At 42.8% G+C, this 14,686-nt stretch overlaps 1 protein-coding gene across 1 annotated transcript in view; it reads right to left on the bottom strand.

The window, feature by feature from the left end:
* Positions 1–3,675: 3,675 nt before the first annotated feature.
* Positions 3,676–14,686, bottom strand: part of DISC1 (DISC1 scaffold protein) — a 347,726-nt gene continuing 336,715 nt past the window's right edge. The window contains exons 13-14 of the mRNA XM_079901082.1: positions 7,765–7,928; positions 3,676–5,976 (exon numbers count right to left, since the gene is read on the bottom strand). Of these exons, the coding sequence (XP_079757208.1) occupies positions 7,790–7,928 (139 nt within the window). The 3' untranslated portion in view covers positions 3,676–5,976; positions 7,765–7,789. The remainder of the gene's footprint in view (positions 5,977–7,764; positions 7,929–14,686) is intronic.

A 14,686-nucleotide genomic window follows, 5' to 3' on the forward strand; every position in this document is an offset into this window, starting at 1 on the left:
CCATTTTATTAGAATAGAGTTGCTTGTAGTAGTCTCTTAGAATGCTTTGTATTTCTGCAGTGTCTGTTGTAACTTCTTTTTCATTTCTAATTTTATTGATTTGACTCCTCTCCCTCTTTTTCTTGATGAGTCTGGCTAAAGGTTTATCAATTTTGTTTATTTTCCCAAAGAACCAGCTTTTAGTTTTATTGATCTTTGCTATTGTTTTCTTTGTTTCTATTTCATTTATTTCTGCTCTGATCTTTATGATTTCTCTCCTTCTACTAACTTTGGGTTTTGTTTGTTCTTTCTCTAGTTCCTTTAGGTGTAAGGTTAGATTGTTTATTTGAGATTTTTCTTGTTTCTTGAGGTAGGCTTGTATTGCTATAAACTTCCCTCTGAGAACTGCTTTTACTGCATCCCATAGGTTTTGGATCATAGTGTTTTCGTTGTCATTTGTCTCTAGGTATTTTTTGATTTCCTCAGTGATCTCTTGGTTATTTAGCAACATATTATTTAGCCTCCATGTGTTTGTGTTTTTTATGGTTTTTTTCCCTGTAATTTATTTCTAATCTCATAACATTGTGCTCAGAAAAGAGGCTTGATATGATTTCAATTTTCTTAAATTTACCAAGGCTTGATTTGTGACCCAAGGTGTGATCTATCCTGGAGAATGTTCCATGTGCACTTGAGAGGAGAGTGTAATCTGCTGTTTTTGGACAGAATGTCTTATAAATATCAACTAAATGTACCTGCTCTGTTGTGTCATTTAAAGCTTGTGTTTCCTTATTAATTTTCTGTCTGGATGATCTGTCCATTGGTGTAAGTGAGGTGTTAAAGTTCCCCACTATTACTGTGTTACTGTCGATTTCCTCTTTTATAGCTGTTAGCATTTACATTATGTATTGAGGTGTTCCTATGTTGGGTGCATATATAATTGTTATATCTTCTTCTTGGATTGATCCCTCGATCATTATGTAGTGTCCTTCCTTGTCTCTTGTAACATTCTTTATTTTAAAGTCTATTTTATCTGATATGAGTATTGCTATTCCAGCTTTCTTTTGATTTCCATTTGCATGGAATATCTTTTTCCATCCCCTCACTTTCAGTCTGTATGTGTCCCTAGGTCTGAAGTGGGTCTCTTGCAGACAGCATATATATGGGTCTTGTTGTATCCATTCAGTGAGCCTGTGTCTTTTGGTTGGAGCATTTAATCCATTCACATTTAAGGTAATTATCAATATGTATGTTCCTATTATCATTTTCTTAATTTTGGGGGGTTTGTTTGTGTAGGTCCTTTTCTTCTCTTGTGTTTCCCACTTAGAGAAGTTCCTTTAGCATTTGTTGTAGAGCTGGTTTTTTGGTGCTGATTGCTCTTAGTTTTGCTTGTCTGTAAAGCTTTTGATTTCTCTGTCGAACCTGAATGAGATCCTTGCCAGGTAGAGTAATCTTGGTTGTAGGTTCTTCCCTTTCATCACTTTAAATATATCGTGTCACTACCTTCTTGCTTGTAGAGTTTCGGCTGAGAAATCAGCTGTTAACCTTATGGGAGTTCCCTTGTATGTTATTTGTCCTTTTTCCCTTGTTGCTTTCAATGATTTTTGTCTTTAATTTTTGTCAATTTGAGTACTATGTGTCTCAGCGTGTTTCCCCTTGGGTTTATCTTGTATGGGACTCTCTGCACTTCCTGGACTTGAGTGGCTATTTCCTTTCCCACGTTGGGGAAGTTTTTGACTATAATCTCTTCAAATATTGTCTCGGGTCCTTCCTCTCTCTCTTCTCCTTCTCGGACCCCTATAATGCAAATGTTGTTGTGTTTAATGTTGTCCCAGAGGTCTCTTAGGCTGTCTTCATTTCTTTTCATTCTTTCTCTTTATTCTGTTCTGTGGCAGTGAATTCCACCATTCTGTCTTCCAGGTCACTTATCCATTCTTCTGACTCAGTTATTCTGCTATTGATTCCCTCTAGCATATTTTTTATTTCACTTATTGTATTGTTCATACCTGTTTGTTTGTTCTTTAATTCTTCTAGGTGTTTTTTCTTTAATTCTTCTAGGTCTTTATTAAACATTTCTTGCATTTTCTTGATCTTTGCCTCCATTCTTTTTCCGACGTCCTGCATCATCTTCACTATCTTTATTCTGAATTATTTTTCTGGAAGGTTGCCTATCTCCACTTCATTTCATTGTTTTTCTGGGGTTTTATCTTGTTCCTTCATCTGGTACGTAGTCCTCTGCCTTTTCATTTTGTCTATCTTTATGTGACCGTGGTTTTCATTCCACAGCCTGCAGAATTGTACTTCTTCTTCACAGTTTTTTTCTTAAAGAACTTACTTTATTTTTTGTGGAAGTAAACATAAGCACTTTGTACAAATTTTTAAAAGAAGAACAGGATACAGGAAGAGTAAGTCTCCTTCCATCCCTCTTCCCTAAGTCACATGGGCCCATTTGGAGTGATATTTCTGCAAGTGCAAACAGACGTGTGTAGGAAGATCTTTTAGCAACTCCAAAGCATTCCATAGCGTCACTGTACCATGATTTATTCAAAAATAGTTTACCACTGATGAAAATTTAGGTCGTTTCCCATTTTTGCTCTTACCAACAATGGTGTTGTTACAAAATATACTGAGGCACGTTATACATTTTAAGAGGTTTTTTTTAGCAAAAATCCATCTGAATCAGGAAGTGCCACACCGGAAGTGGTTGGGAGGCACCACCGACAGGAGCAGGAAAAACTTTTACAGAGAAAAGCTGGAAGCAAAGAAAAGGGAGTATTGACTGGCTACAGTTCAAGGCCTAATTGTCCGTTTATGATCAGTCATCCTCAGGTTTCAATTTCATAACCTTGAGGCATTTACAGGCTTAGCTGTGGGTTTGCTGGTGTAGGCTCCAGGGCTTTAGAGCCCCCTCGGGCTAATGGCCTCCTTGTTTAACTGCTTTAACAGTATAAATGCACGTGGCAACTCTGCAAGTGTGTAAGTACATCTGTAGTTCAAGTACGTGGATGAAGAATTGCTTGAAGGATGAAGCAGAGAATGGATACTGGGAATAGCTAGACATTTGTGACTCAGGATCAGGTAATATTTATGAATTAATTTACAGAGATTTGACAATTTATGATGACTTCTTACTCAAAAGTTTCACGTGTCTTCCTCTTTATTCTTCTCTTGTGTTCTTCATCTTAAAATTTCCTTCATCTAAGACTTAGATGTTTCTTATTTAAATTTGTTCCTAGCTGTTTTTTCTTTTTTGCTGCTATTGAAAGTCAGATCTTTCCTTATACTTTATTTTCTGATTATTGTTTGGATATGTAAAGCCTATGGATTTTGGTAAGTTGATTGTGCTGTTATTTGTGTAAATAAATTTTGTGTTTGTGTTTTTGTTAATTTTCTTTGGCTGTCTGTCTTACAGCAACATCATCTGTCATTGTTAATGTTGTACCTCCTCCTTTCCAGATTGTAACTCTCATTTATTTTTCTTGCATAACTGAATTAGCCAGTATCTCCAGTAAAATATTTCCACTAGTGTTAGTGGGCACCCTGTCCTGTTCCCCACTTAGTGGTGATGTTATTTTCAATTTCCTCAAAGGGTCTGGACTAGAAAATTCCATCGTTTTCTGACTGGTTAATATCTGAAAGTAAACACATACACAACTTCAAAGCATTGATTTATTAGAAACATTTGGTGCAATGTAAGTAACCGTACAATGAATCATCCTGTAACAGAAAGATGAGATGAGGAAAACGGATACATTTTTCTGTCATCCACACTCCAGAAGATAAAAAAATGGTAAAGGTGCACCATGGCTTGGATAACAGTTTTAATTTCACATATGAAAAGTAAGTTTCATGAAGTAATAAATTACATGACAAAATTCAAAGATTAAGTAAGGTGAGGGTATTCAAAATAAGAGCATCGAATCATTTCTCAAGAAGGCATTAAACAATGAGTGCAATGTTGCTATCTTGACTGTTTTCTGAAAAATACCGATTAGATGGGGGTTTTCAAGAAAATCTGCCTGCTGTCAGGCACTAAGTGGTTGTTCCTGGCATGGCTTTTGAGGTGGATGGGGAATGAATGGCTGGTTAGGACAGTGGTGGGTGGTAGGTCTGTTGAAGGCTGTCTGAGCCTAGACTTCATGGTCACAGAGCAGCGGGGCTCACCTGGGGGTGTGGGAAGCCAGGGTTTCCCCAGGCTCAGTTTCTCTGATTCTCCAGTCAGGACTCCCACGGTGACCATGAGTTCTTAAGGGAACAAATAAGCTCCTTGGGTCACAGTCCCAGAAGGACATTAAAGGCACTTTAGGAAGAGCACAGTTAAGAGCAGTCTACCTGTCTCTGATGGCTGCTGCTGGCCCCCCGCTCAGCAGCTCTGTGCCACGGGGAAGTTCATTGGTCTCCTAAGGCTCGAGTTCATCACGTGCAAACACCTACCCCATAAGGTCAGAATCAGAAGTCAGATGATAATGATTATAAAGGTCTTGGGACAGTCCCAGCACACACGTGTGAGCCCTTCTGTGCTCCTGGGGTGGGGAAACCAGCCTTACTGCACAGAAAGCTAAGTGTCCAATACGATACCCATCAGAGATCCCCAACCCCTGGGCAGTGGACCGGGACTGGTCCACGGCCTGTTAGGAGCTGGGCCGCACAGCAGGAGGGGAGCGGCAGGTGAGTGAGCGAGGCTTCATCTGCCGCGCCCCAGCCCTCACATCGCCACCCGAACCATTCCCCCACCTCCAGGCTGTGGAAAAATTGTCTTCCACAAAGCCCGTCCCTGGTGCCCGAAAGGTTGGGGACCACTGATATACATGCTCACCTGATTTGAGGAAGATCATTTTGATGTTGAAATTTCAGGAAGTTGCAAGGAACCGGGAGTGTCACTGACTGAGAACACGCTCGGGCTGGTGGAAGATAAATGGGTGGCATTTGGATGCTAGCATCTCAGCGTGGAGGACCGTGTAATCTATCGTGGATTCTCTCGCATGGTGCCACAGTGAAAGCAGACCCAAAGGCAGCATTTTCCACCTGCACTTGTGCTTGTGGTCTTGACTGTCTCCATAAAAGCTTGGATTTTTATTGCTATTGCTTTGTGGCTTTTATGTTCAAGCCCTGATCTCTTCTTATGTTGCCCTGATAGAAACTGCCCTATATAATGATTTGGGATACACAGTCCTGGGTCTTCTGGGGTCACAGTGGCAGAAGAGGGGCTTGTCCTGAGAAGGTCATGTGGCCAGAGGACTCACCCTGGCCTTGTACAGGCTTCCTGGTTGCCTCTGACACCAGCACAGACCACAGATGAGCTGTAGCATCATTCACCTGCCTTGATCTGGCATCTCAACAAGGAGATGGACATGTTGCCCACTGGGGCCACCGGAGAACCCTTATTTGGGGCACACTCAGACAGTCATGAGCTTCCAGAGTTTTCAAATACATCATAACCTCACAGAATTATTCATGATGGTGTCTGAGTAAATACAAAACACTTGGGTTAGTGACTGTTAAGATGCCTTGTGGGGCTTTTTAAAATGACACTTCTCCAAGTAGGGATTCATTAGAGACAATCCTGACTCTTTCCAAGTTTTGCTTCACTGGAATTAATTCAAGGACTCAAGAATTCCATGTGCCATGTGACTAGTACATAATTATTTTTTAGACATGATAAATAATTCAGGAATTTGCTCCAGCATTGCAAAACCAAGCATTCCTGGAACAAACTAATTATACCTATTATTAAAATATGTATAGTATATATTTTTAAATGCTCAACAGAAAATTGCAGGAAATACAATCAGAAAATTCACAATGTTGTGCTTTTGCTTTGTTCTCTGGACTATGGCCACTTGCTGGCTTAAGCAGGGCCATCTCCTGACGGAAGCACAGCACAGCACGGAAGGCTGAGCAAAGCACCAGCTGCCTTCCGGAAACGGCAGCATGACTTCAGGAAATGACAAAGATTGTCTAGTGTCCATGGATCCTGATGGAGGCAGGAGCATCTCACTCCTGTATCAATGAGACAGAAGCACAAAAAGACCAGTTAGTCAATTACACTTACAAACTGCGGCAAGTCATTATTAACTCAACACGGCAAAAGTTTTGAGTTTCATCTCTGATGCATACATAAGTGATGTAAATCAGCGTTTGGATCACGACACTCCTGGAGAATGCAGTGCTGCACAGCACTAGACTGATGGAATATTAATAGAATTTAAATTTTAAAAACCTATGATCCATTAAACGTGGGAGTTCGGGGTTAGACAAAAACAAGAGGGTTTCCTCATTCCAAGCATTATCACAGGCTGATATGCTCATCGCACCGTGGTCTCCAAGCGGGTGATGGCATGGCGCACTTCTCAAATGGCCTCACGCCAAAGGAGAGCCGTACGACTGTGGAGCATCTCTCAAGGCTGCCTTCCTCAGCGCACCTCGAGGAGCGCTGCCTGCTGAGCTCAGCCTGTTTTACAGCTGCCTCAGCAGGGAAGGGCCTGCAGTGCCCCACATTGCTGAGTACAGCACTGATGAACTGAGTATAGCACCGCCTCACTGAGTACAGCACTGATTCACTGAGTACAGCACTGATTCACTGAGTACTACACTGATTCACTGGGTACAGCACTGATGAACTGAGTATTGCACTGCCTCACTGAGTACAGCACTGCCTCACTGAGTACAGCACTGATGAACTGAGTACAACACCGATTCACTGAGTACAGCACCGCCTCACTGAGTACAGCACTGATTCACTGAGTACAGCACTGATTCACTGAGTACAGTACTGATTCACTGAGTACAGCACTGATTCACTGAGTACTACACTGATTCACTGGGTACAGCACTGATTAACGGAGTACAGCACTGCCTCACTGAGTACAGTACTGATGAACTGAGTACAGCACTGCCTCACTGAGTACAGTACTGATGAACTGAGTTCAGCACTGCCTCCCTGAGTACTGCACTGATGAACTGAGTACTGCACTGCCTCACTGAATACTCTTCTGCATTGAAGGTTTCTACATCCATGTCCTGCCTGACACTAAGTGAAACAGGTTCAAGGGAAAATAGGAGAGGATTAAACGTTTAAACACGTCCCCTGACCAATTCATGCCCCTCACTCCCTTCCTGCTCTCGTTGTGGGTGAATTTCAGAATGTCCTGATGAAACATCAGGGACACATCCTGGAGAGACAGGCAGTGCCAGACAGGACAACCAGAGGGCTACACGTGATAGTCTGTCTCTTTAAAAAATATATATCGTTTGGAATTTTTCATCTTAATTCTTGTGAGATTATAGAGAATCACAGGGGAAATTAAGGTGAAAAGCTGTTAATTCCAGTTTCTGGGGTTAATTAGCTCCCTTATATCATGTGCCTGTAGGAAGGTGTAATGGGTATGATAAGAGAGACATGTATGGTTTCTTTTTTATAAGTTCTTAAATCAGGAGATATTTTAATTGCTTCAGAAAGCAAGGTGGTACAGGAAAAGAGACGTCTTTCTAGCAGAAATCACCCCAACTTCTGTCTCATGGGGGCTGAAATGGAAAGATTTTTCAAGTCCTGTGCAAGATGTTCCTGTTAATGACAGTAAAGGTGCCTCGGACCAACATTTATAAGGAAATCGGCAGTTCACTCCCCCTGCCTATTCCAATCTGCAGACCCCCTGATCTCAGGATCGGGAGAGCGGACCGCTCTTCTGCTGGGCGACATCCATCTCCGTAATTGTTTCGGGCACATTGGTTATGCAGAGGAGGTGGGAGAGGCCCCGCAGCACCCACGGTGATGACGCAGTCACTCACCCTCCTTCCCCCATCCTGTGACGCCTCAGGCCGGTGCTTCCCGGACACCAGCTGTCCCACAGGAAGCTGCAGCCTCCCTCTCTCCCGCCTCCTTTGCTGGCTGGAGCTGCAGGATCATGGCCTGCAGAGTTTCCTTCACCATCTGGAGCTCCCTCTTGAGAGACTGTGCGCACGTTGTTAAGGAACACAGGCGAAGGTGACAGGCGGCCCTCTGCAGCCTCTCGGGGATCTGGTAAGAGCCACATGCCTGCTGGAAGCAGATGGGCACTCCCCTCTAACTGCGGTTTCAAGTTCCTCCAAAGTGTAGGCATTAAATATTAATACCAATGCTACGCTTCTTTTAAGAGCAATTGCAATTTCTATGAGGCCTGAGGTCATTCACTATCTCAAGTAAGGTTTCCAAAAGGAAAAGGAAGAGTCAGCTCTTAGACGGAGACAGATGGCAAACTGGGACGCTCCACGGAATATGGTCAGTGTGACTGTATCCCTGCTCAGCCCCAGGCTGGGGGAGGGCAACTGTCACATCCAAATGCTCTGACAGTGGAAAGGGCAGAAGGCTGGAACTCAGAGCTCCAGGATTGGGGGCCACCATACAACCAGACTCCGCGCGATGAGCTACCGTCCCTATGGGTCATCCGCCAGCCTTGTTACCTTGTGCAAATCACTTTGAACCTCAGTTTTCACATGAAACAGTGACTTCTAAACGCCGTTAGGGTCTAATCTGCTGTCACGTGTTATTATACCCCCAGGTGCTCGTAAAGTAGCCACTCGGGGCCTTGGAGATTTGACGGAGTGCAGGGAGCTTGCCTTTTCTGGGTTGGTTGGTTGGTTTTTCTTTAAATGGTTGGGTTTTTAGTTTCATAACCTGTAAAGTTGTTTCTCATATAAATAAAACAATCATAGAGAACTCAGTGAATAATTATATGGAATAAATAATACGCCCGCCATTCTCTTAAAAGATGAGCTCTCTTCTAGGGGCTTAAGCTGGGGAACATTTAACCAACAGTGATTTTCCTGTCTGTCCACAGTCAGGCCCCTCTGTTCTTTCCCTTTTGTACCAGAACAATCCTAAGATAAATACAGGATGAGTGATGGATTGAATTCTTTTACCTTAATAAGCAAACTAATTTAACTTCATCTAACAGGAACTAAGAGGAAACACAGAAATATGTTCACACCACTTAGATGCTGTTAAATCGTCACAAGAGGTCAGACCACTTAACTATTACTAGATCAGAGGTGGAGAAAACAGAAAGCTTCGGGAAAAGTAGTTTGCAGAAATCTTCCCACTCGCAGACTGTCCACACCTACTACAATGTGGTTTTACTTAAGTACAATGTCAATGCAATGTCAAGAGAAAGAGATACCTTTAGGTTACGACTATGGAAAGCTTTCTTTTTTCCTGTTTAAATGAGGAACTCCAAAGGATCCTGGGAATTATGCAAATGAACCTCATCTGAGCAAAAATGCTGAGCCACCCCGACAAGCCTCTGGCAGCTTTTCATCCTCTTGAATCCCCACCAGCCTTCATTATTCATGTAATTTACATACACCTACCATGATGCTTCACTCCTTGCACGTGAACTGGAGGGGAATGAGGATGGGGTTGAGGAGATGGGCGAGAGGTGGGGCAAGAACCCAATACTCGTGTTTTCTTTTTTCTTTTTTAAAAGACTTCATTTTCCTGCATTTCTCTGAACAGCTCTACGAATCTTTAGTGAAAACACATATGACTTTATACAAGCGAGAGCGTAAGTGGTCCCAGACAGAACAAGCTGCAAAGGAATCACAGAGTTATGCTACATTTATAAAGAATAAGCGTGGAGCTTAAGCAGTTTATGAATCTCGACACACTCCCGAGACTTCATTACCTTTGATATGCAGCCTGGGACTACAGGCCCCGCTCTGTAAAATGCTGAATGACGACCAAGGTTTTTAGAGAGAGAAACTGCACCAGACTGAACTGCTTCTTCAAGAACTCGTAACATTTCTAGCACTGGCAGAACACACTGAAAACGTTTTTAAGAAGACAGTGAGAGAAGCCACAAAAGGAAAAGACTAAGTTATGTAACACATCAGCCCCTCAGACAACAGACAACAGTCTCCAGGGACACAGGGAGGAGTGACAAGCAAGGGATTTGAGGATGTGACCAGCAGCTCTGGAACCTGGCAAACCACAGAATGCTTTCATTGTCTCACTCATAAAATGCAGATTCCCATACCGTCTTCACAGGGCTAGGGTTAAAAGAAATATTTTCTTCTTGTGAGAGTATAGTGCCTTTTGTGAGATGAGATTTAAGGTTTATTTACTAAAATAGCAGAGGTTGTTCTGTCTAAGTAGGGCCAGACCTCAGAAATCCTGGGAACCTCCTTTAGAACCTATGGGGTAATAATCATCAAAATGATTAAAATCATGTTTTATTTACGAAATACTTCCCTCTAACCAACCTGCTTGTATGATTCCATACTACATGGGAGTTCCAAAACATTTTGAATGTGCTTATATGAAAGAGAGTCCAGGATAAAATGTAGAGTGAGGGGGGGGGGAAAGCAAGTTGTAGAACAATGTGTATGGAATGATCCTAATTTTGCAAAAACAAAGGGGACAATAGAGATAAGCCATGTCTAGCTGGAAAAGCACCTTAGGAGGACACAGGGGTGGACTTCTCCTAGACATTGGTACTGGGAGGGGGATGGAGCCTTTTTTTTTCCATACTTCTGTAATATTCACAATGGACATGCATCCTTTCATAGTTCAATCAATGTGTTTGTTCAAAAAGATACATGCATCCCAATGTTCACAGCAGCACCTTTCACAATAGCCAAGACATGAAAGCAACCTAAATGTCCATCCACAGAGGAATGGACAAAGAAGATGTGGGACATACATACAATGGAATATTACTCAGCCACAAAAAAAGAACGAAGTAATGCCATTTGCAGCAACGTGGATGGACCTAGAGATGATCATACTAAGTGAAGTAAGTCAGACAGAGAAACACAAACATCATATGATATCACTTACATGTTGAATCTAAAAAAAATGATACAGATGAACTTATTTACAAACCAGAAACAGACTCACAGACATAGAAAACAAACTTATGGTTACCAAAGGGGAAGGGGGTGGGGGAGAGATAAATTAGGAATTTGGGAGTAACATATGCACACTACTATATATAAAATAGATTATCAGCAAGGACCTACTGTATAGCACAGGGAACTCTACTCAATATCTTGTAATAACCTACATGGGAAAAGAATCTGAAAAAGAATGTATATATATATATATATATATATGAATATATATACCTATGAATATATATCTGAATATATATATACGAATATATATCTGACTATATATATGAATCACTTTGCTGTACACCTGAAACTAACACATTGTAAATAAACTATACTTCATAAAAAGATAAATTAAAATTTTAAAAATAAAAAAGCAGAATAAGCATTTAGTGAAAATAATTTAGAAATATCTTAAGAGGAGTATCTTTTTATCACAACTCTTAAATATTAGGATAGGCTTAATTAATCTATTATTCTGATTCAGCAATTTTAAAAAGTTAAAAAAAAAAGAAAAGAAAAAACACTGGAAACATTTTCCCATCTAGCAGTTGGGAAAATAATCATGTAGATAGAGATCCTCACTCTTTCCTTCATTCGATCAAATACTCAAACATTTCACAGCTCCTACTGTGTGCTAAGAAATGTTCTAGACATGGGAAGTAGGGGAGTGAACAAAGCCACTGCCATCATGGGGCTTATGTGCCACTGAGTGAGAAGAAAATAAACACACAAGGGCATGCGGATAGATCGTGAGATGGGGCCATGGCAGGGTTTGGAGCCGGGGAGAGACGTGATCTCCCTGGCTGCTTTAATCGTTAGTGGATTAAAGGATGCGAGGGCAGAAGCCTGGAGACAAGAGGAGGATTTTGCAATAATTCGGGCCATAACCAGGTGGTGGCAGTGGAGGTGGTGAGAGATGGTCAGATTCTGGATGTTTTAAAGATGGCGCCAATGGCATATGTGACGGACTGGAGGTGAGATGTAAAGGAAGGAAAAGGCAGCAAGAATGACTCCCAGATTTTTTATCTAAGCAACGAACTGGAAAAATAGACTTGCAACTGATCAAGAAGGAGAAGACTGGGAATGAGTCAGGGTTTTGGGGGGTGGGGTGGGGAGGACCTAGAGTTTGGACACGTGAAGTTGGAAAAGCCTATTTGTCAGCCAAGTGGAGATGCTGAGGAGGAAACAGACGTGAGTCTGAGGTTCAGAGAGAGGTCCAGGCTGCAGATGTGCACTTGGAGGTTATACTGAAAAAGATATCTTTACAAACATTTTTGCAACATTTTCTCACTGATTTATAGAAAGATAAACTAACCCACTGGATACATCTAACCAAAATTTTTTTTTTTTTTTTTTTTTGTGGTACGCGGGCCTCTCACTGTTGTGACCTCTCCCGTTGCGGAGCACAGGCTCCGGACGCGCAGGCTCAGCGGCCATGGCTCACGGGCCCAGCCGCTCTGCGGCATGTGGGATCTTCCCGGACCGGGGCACGAACCCGCATCCCCCGCATCAGCAGGCGGACTCTCAACCACTGCACCACCAGGGAAGCCCCTAACCAAAATCTTAAGACTACTAGAGTTGGATTTTCTGATTGCTCCTCCAATAAGCTCATTGATTTTTTTCCAAGTGCTGAGGAAATAAAAGTAAAACTCCAGTACTGGAAATTATGTGTATAAGAGGTGCTCACTCCATCTAAGTGCGAGAATAGGTCTCAAAAGAGTTAAATGATTCTTCGAACGCCTGCGCCCTAGAAACCTCTCTAGCTAAGTATGTGTATCATTCCTCTGTAACAGATATGCCACCAAACATCTGTGGCACCTAAGAAAATTGCACATTAATTACAACAGTGGCACAAGGATTAACATGCCAACATCTTTAAAAACACCTTTGAACCCAAGACCACCTTGGGATAGACTACACCTGAATTAGGCAAGAACATTACTTCTTTTTTTATCTCTTTTTTTAAAAATTAATTTTTATTGGAGTATAGTTGCTTTACAACGTTGTGTTAGTTTCTGCTGTACAGCAAAGTGCATCAGCCATACATATATCCCCACTTTCTTGGGTTTCCTTCCCATTTAGGTCACCACAGAGCCTTGAGTTCCCTGTGCTATCCAGTAGGTTCTTACTAGTTATCTATCTGATACATAGTGTCTGTGGTGTATATATGTCAATCCCAATCTCCCAGTTCATCCCACCCCTCGTCCCTTTGCCACCTTGGTAGCCATACGTTTGTTCTCTACGTCTGTGTCTCTATTTCTGCTTTGCAAATAAGATCATACTCTTGATAGTAAAAGTGTGCAGACCGTGTTTGCAACGAGCAAGGAATAAGACGGCAAGGCGTGTTTCACAGATGTCTTGCAGTGGTTACACAATACTGTCTTTTAGGGCAGCCATGTGCAAAGATCCTCAAATTCTCTAAAAGGGGTCTTTTGTTTATATATAGAAACAACTGAGTGATTTACTGCCAGTTGAGATGCCAAGCGATCATTTTAGTAGCTGGGTCAAAAGTAGGTCTTCAGTTCACCTGCCCTGAACTAGTTTGCTTCCAAAAGAAACAACAGTATGTCCTTTGCAACAGCTACTCATTTGCTAAATTATTTCTTCATATCAGCAGTGATTCCTCAGTCCTGGGAATTTTCTTTCCTTCCCAAAGCCAAAGGTGAGGGACACAGTTGTTGAAGAGCAAAGAGGAAAGCCCCGCCTACATGCGACCTGCTTCAGTGGATGTGATGCTTGGACAGGGGCCCTCCCTGTGGTGCCCACCTAGGGCTAAGCCAGCAGTGCCAGCCCGGTGCCCGCACCCTCTCCTGGGCTCCCTCCTCTCCCCCCTGTGAGGCTCCAAGTCCTGCTCTTGCCATCCCACTCCCTTTGGTGGGAGCCAAAGGGAAGAGCACCGCCCGCCATAGGCATATCAGCCCAGGGTACGCAGTGTTCAAACAGCAGCCTCTGAGGGTCTCAGTTTTCTCATCTGTGAAACTGTGGAGCTCCACGATGGTCACAATCCCTCTCGCAGCTCTTTAGCCCTAGAAGCAGACAGCATTTCCAAGGAGGCAGAGCAAGCCCCTCAAACTCCCCTTCCCTTTGTCTGTTGCAGCTGCACATTGGAAAGCTGAACCAGGCAAGGGCTCCTAAGGGGATGTGGTGTTTGTGCAAGTGCCTGGATGCATTTAGAGTATTTGCACGCCATCAAGCGCCACCAAAACTAATCGATTAGGCACCACGTGTTCCAAATAAACAGAAAGAACGGAATTCCAGGAGAGCTTCCTGGATGTGAATGCAAATAGAAACACAAACAGAATAAGCCTGTCCCTGTCTTATCTACGACTCAGAGGCGAGCAGCGCTGCCCTGGGGAGTCCGAAAGATGCCCAGAGTCCAGATCCCAGGTGTCCTTCTTTCCTTTTGAAAGTATGTAGTAGGAGCTGAAAGAGAAAGGAAAAGCTCCCTGCTAAAAAAATCCACTTAACCTAGATGGTTTTCAGTTCAAGCATTATAAACAGGGAGGAACCATTCCATACACTCAAAATGTTTTTCAACACCCAACTGCTAATTAGGATCCCAAATGACTGAAATTATACTAGAGAGTCAGACTAATGCCCCTGAAAATGCCGGCTTGAGTGGCAGTGAAGTCACACCTCCCATCCTCGCCTCAGACACCAGGCGTGAGTCACCTCTGCGACGCCAGCTCTTCCAATTAATGGTGCAGACGCTTCTCACATGCTCGCCCCCAGGTGGCTGACGGGCTGGGGGTGTTATCTGGCTACTTGTAATTCAGTGAGCCTGTCAGGATGATGAAGAGACACGGCCTGTCTTCTCCCCCTCCTCCGATCTGTCAATCCA

This window comes from Stenella coeruleoalba, assembly GCF_951394435.1.
Source record: "Stenella coeruleoalba genome assembly, chromosome: 16".
NCBI classification, from domain to species: domain Eukaryota; kingdom Metazoa; phylum Chordata; class Mammalia; order Artiodactyla; family Delphinidae; genus Stenella; species Stenella coeruleoalba.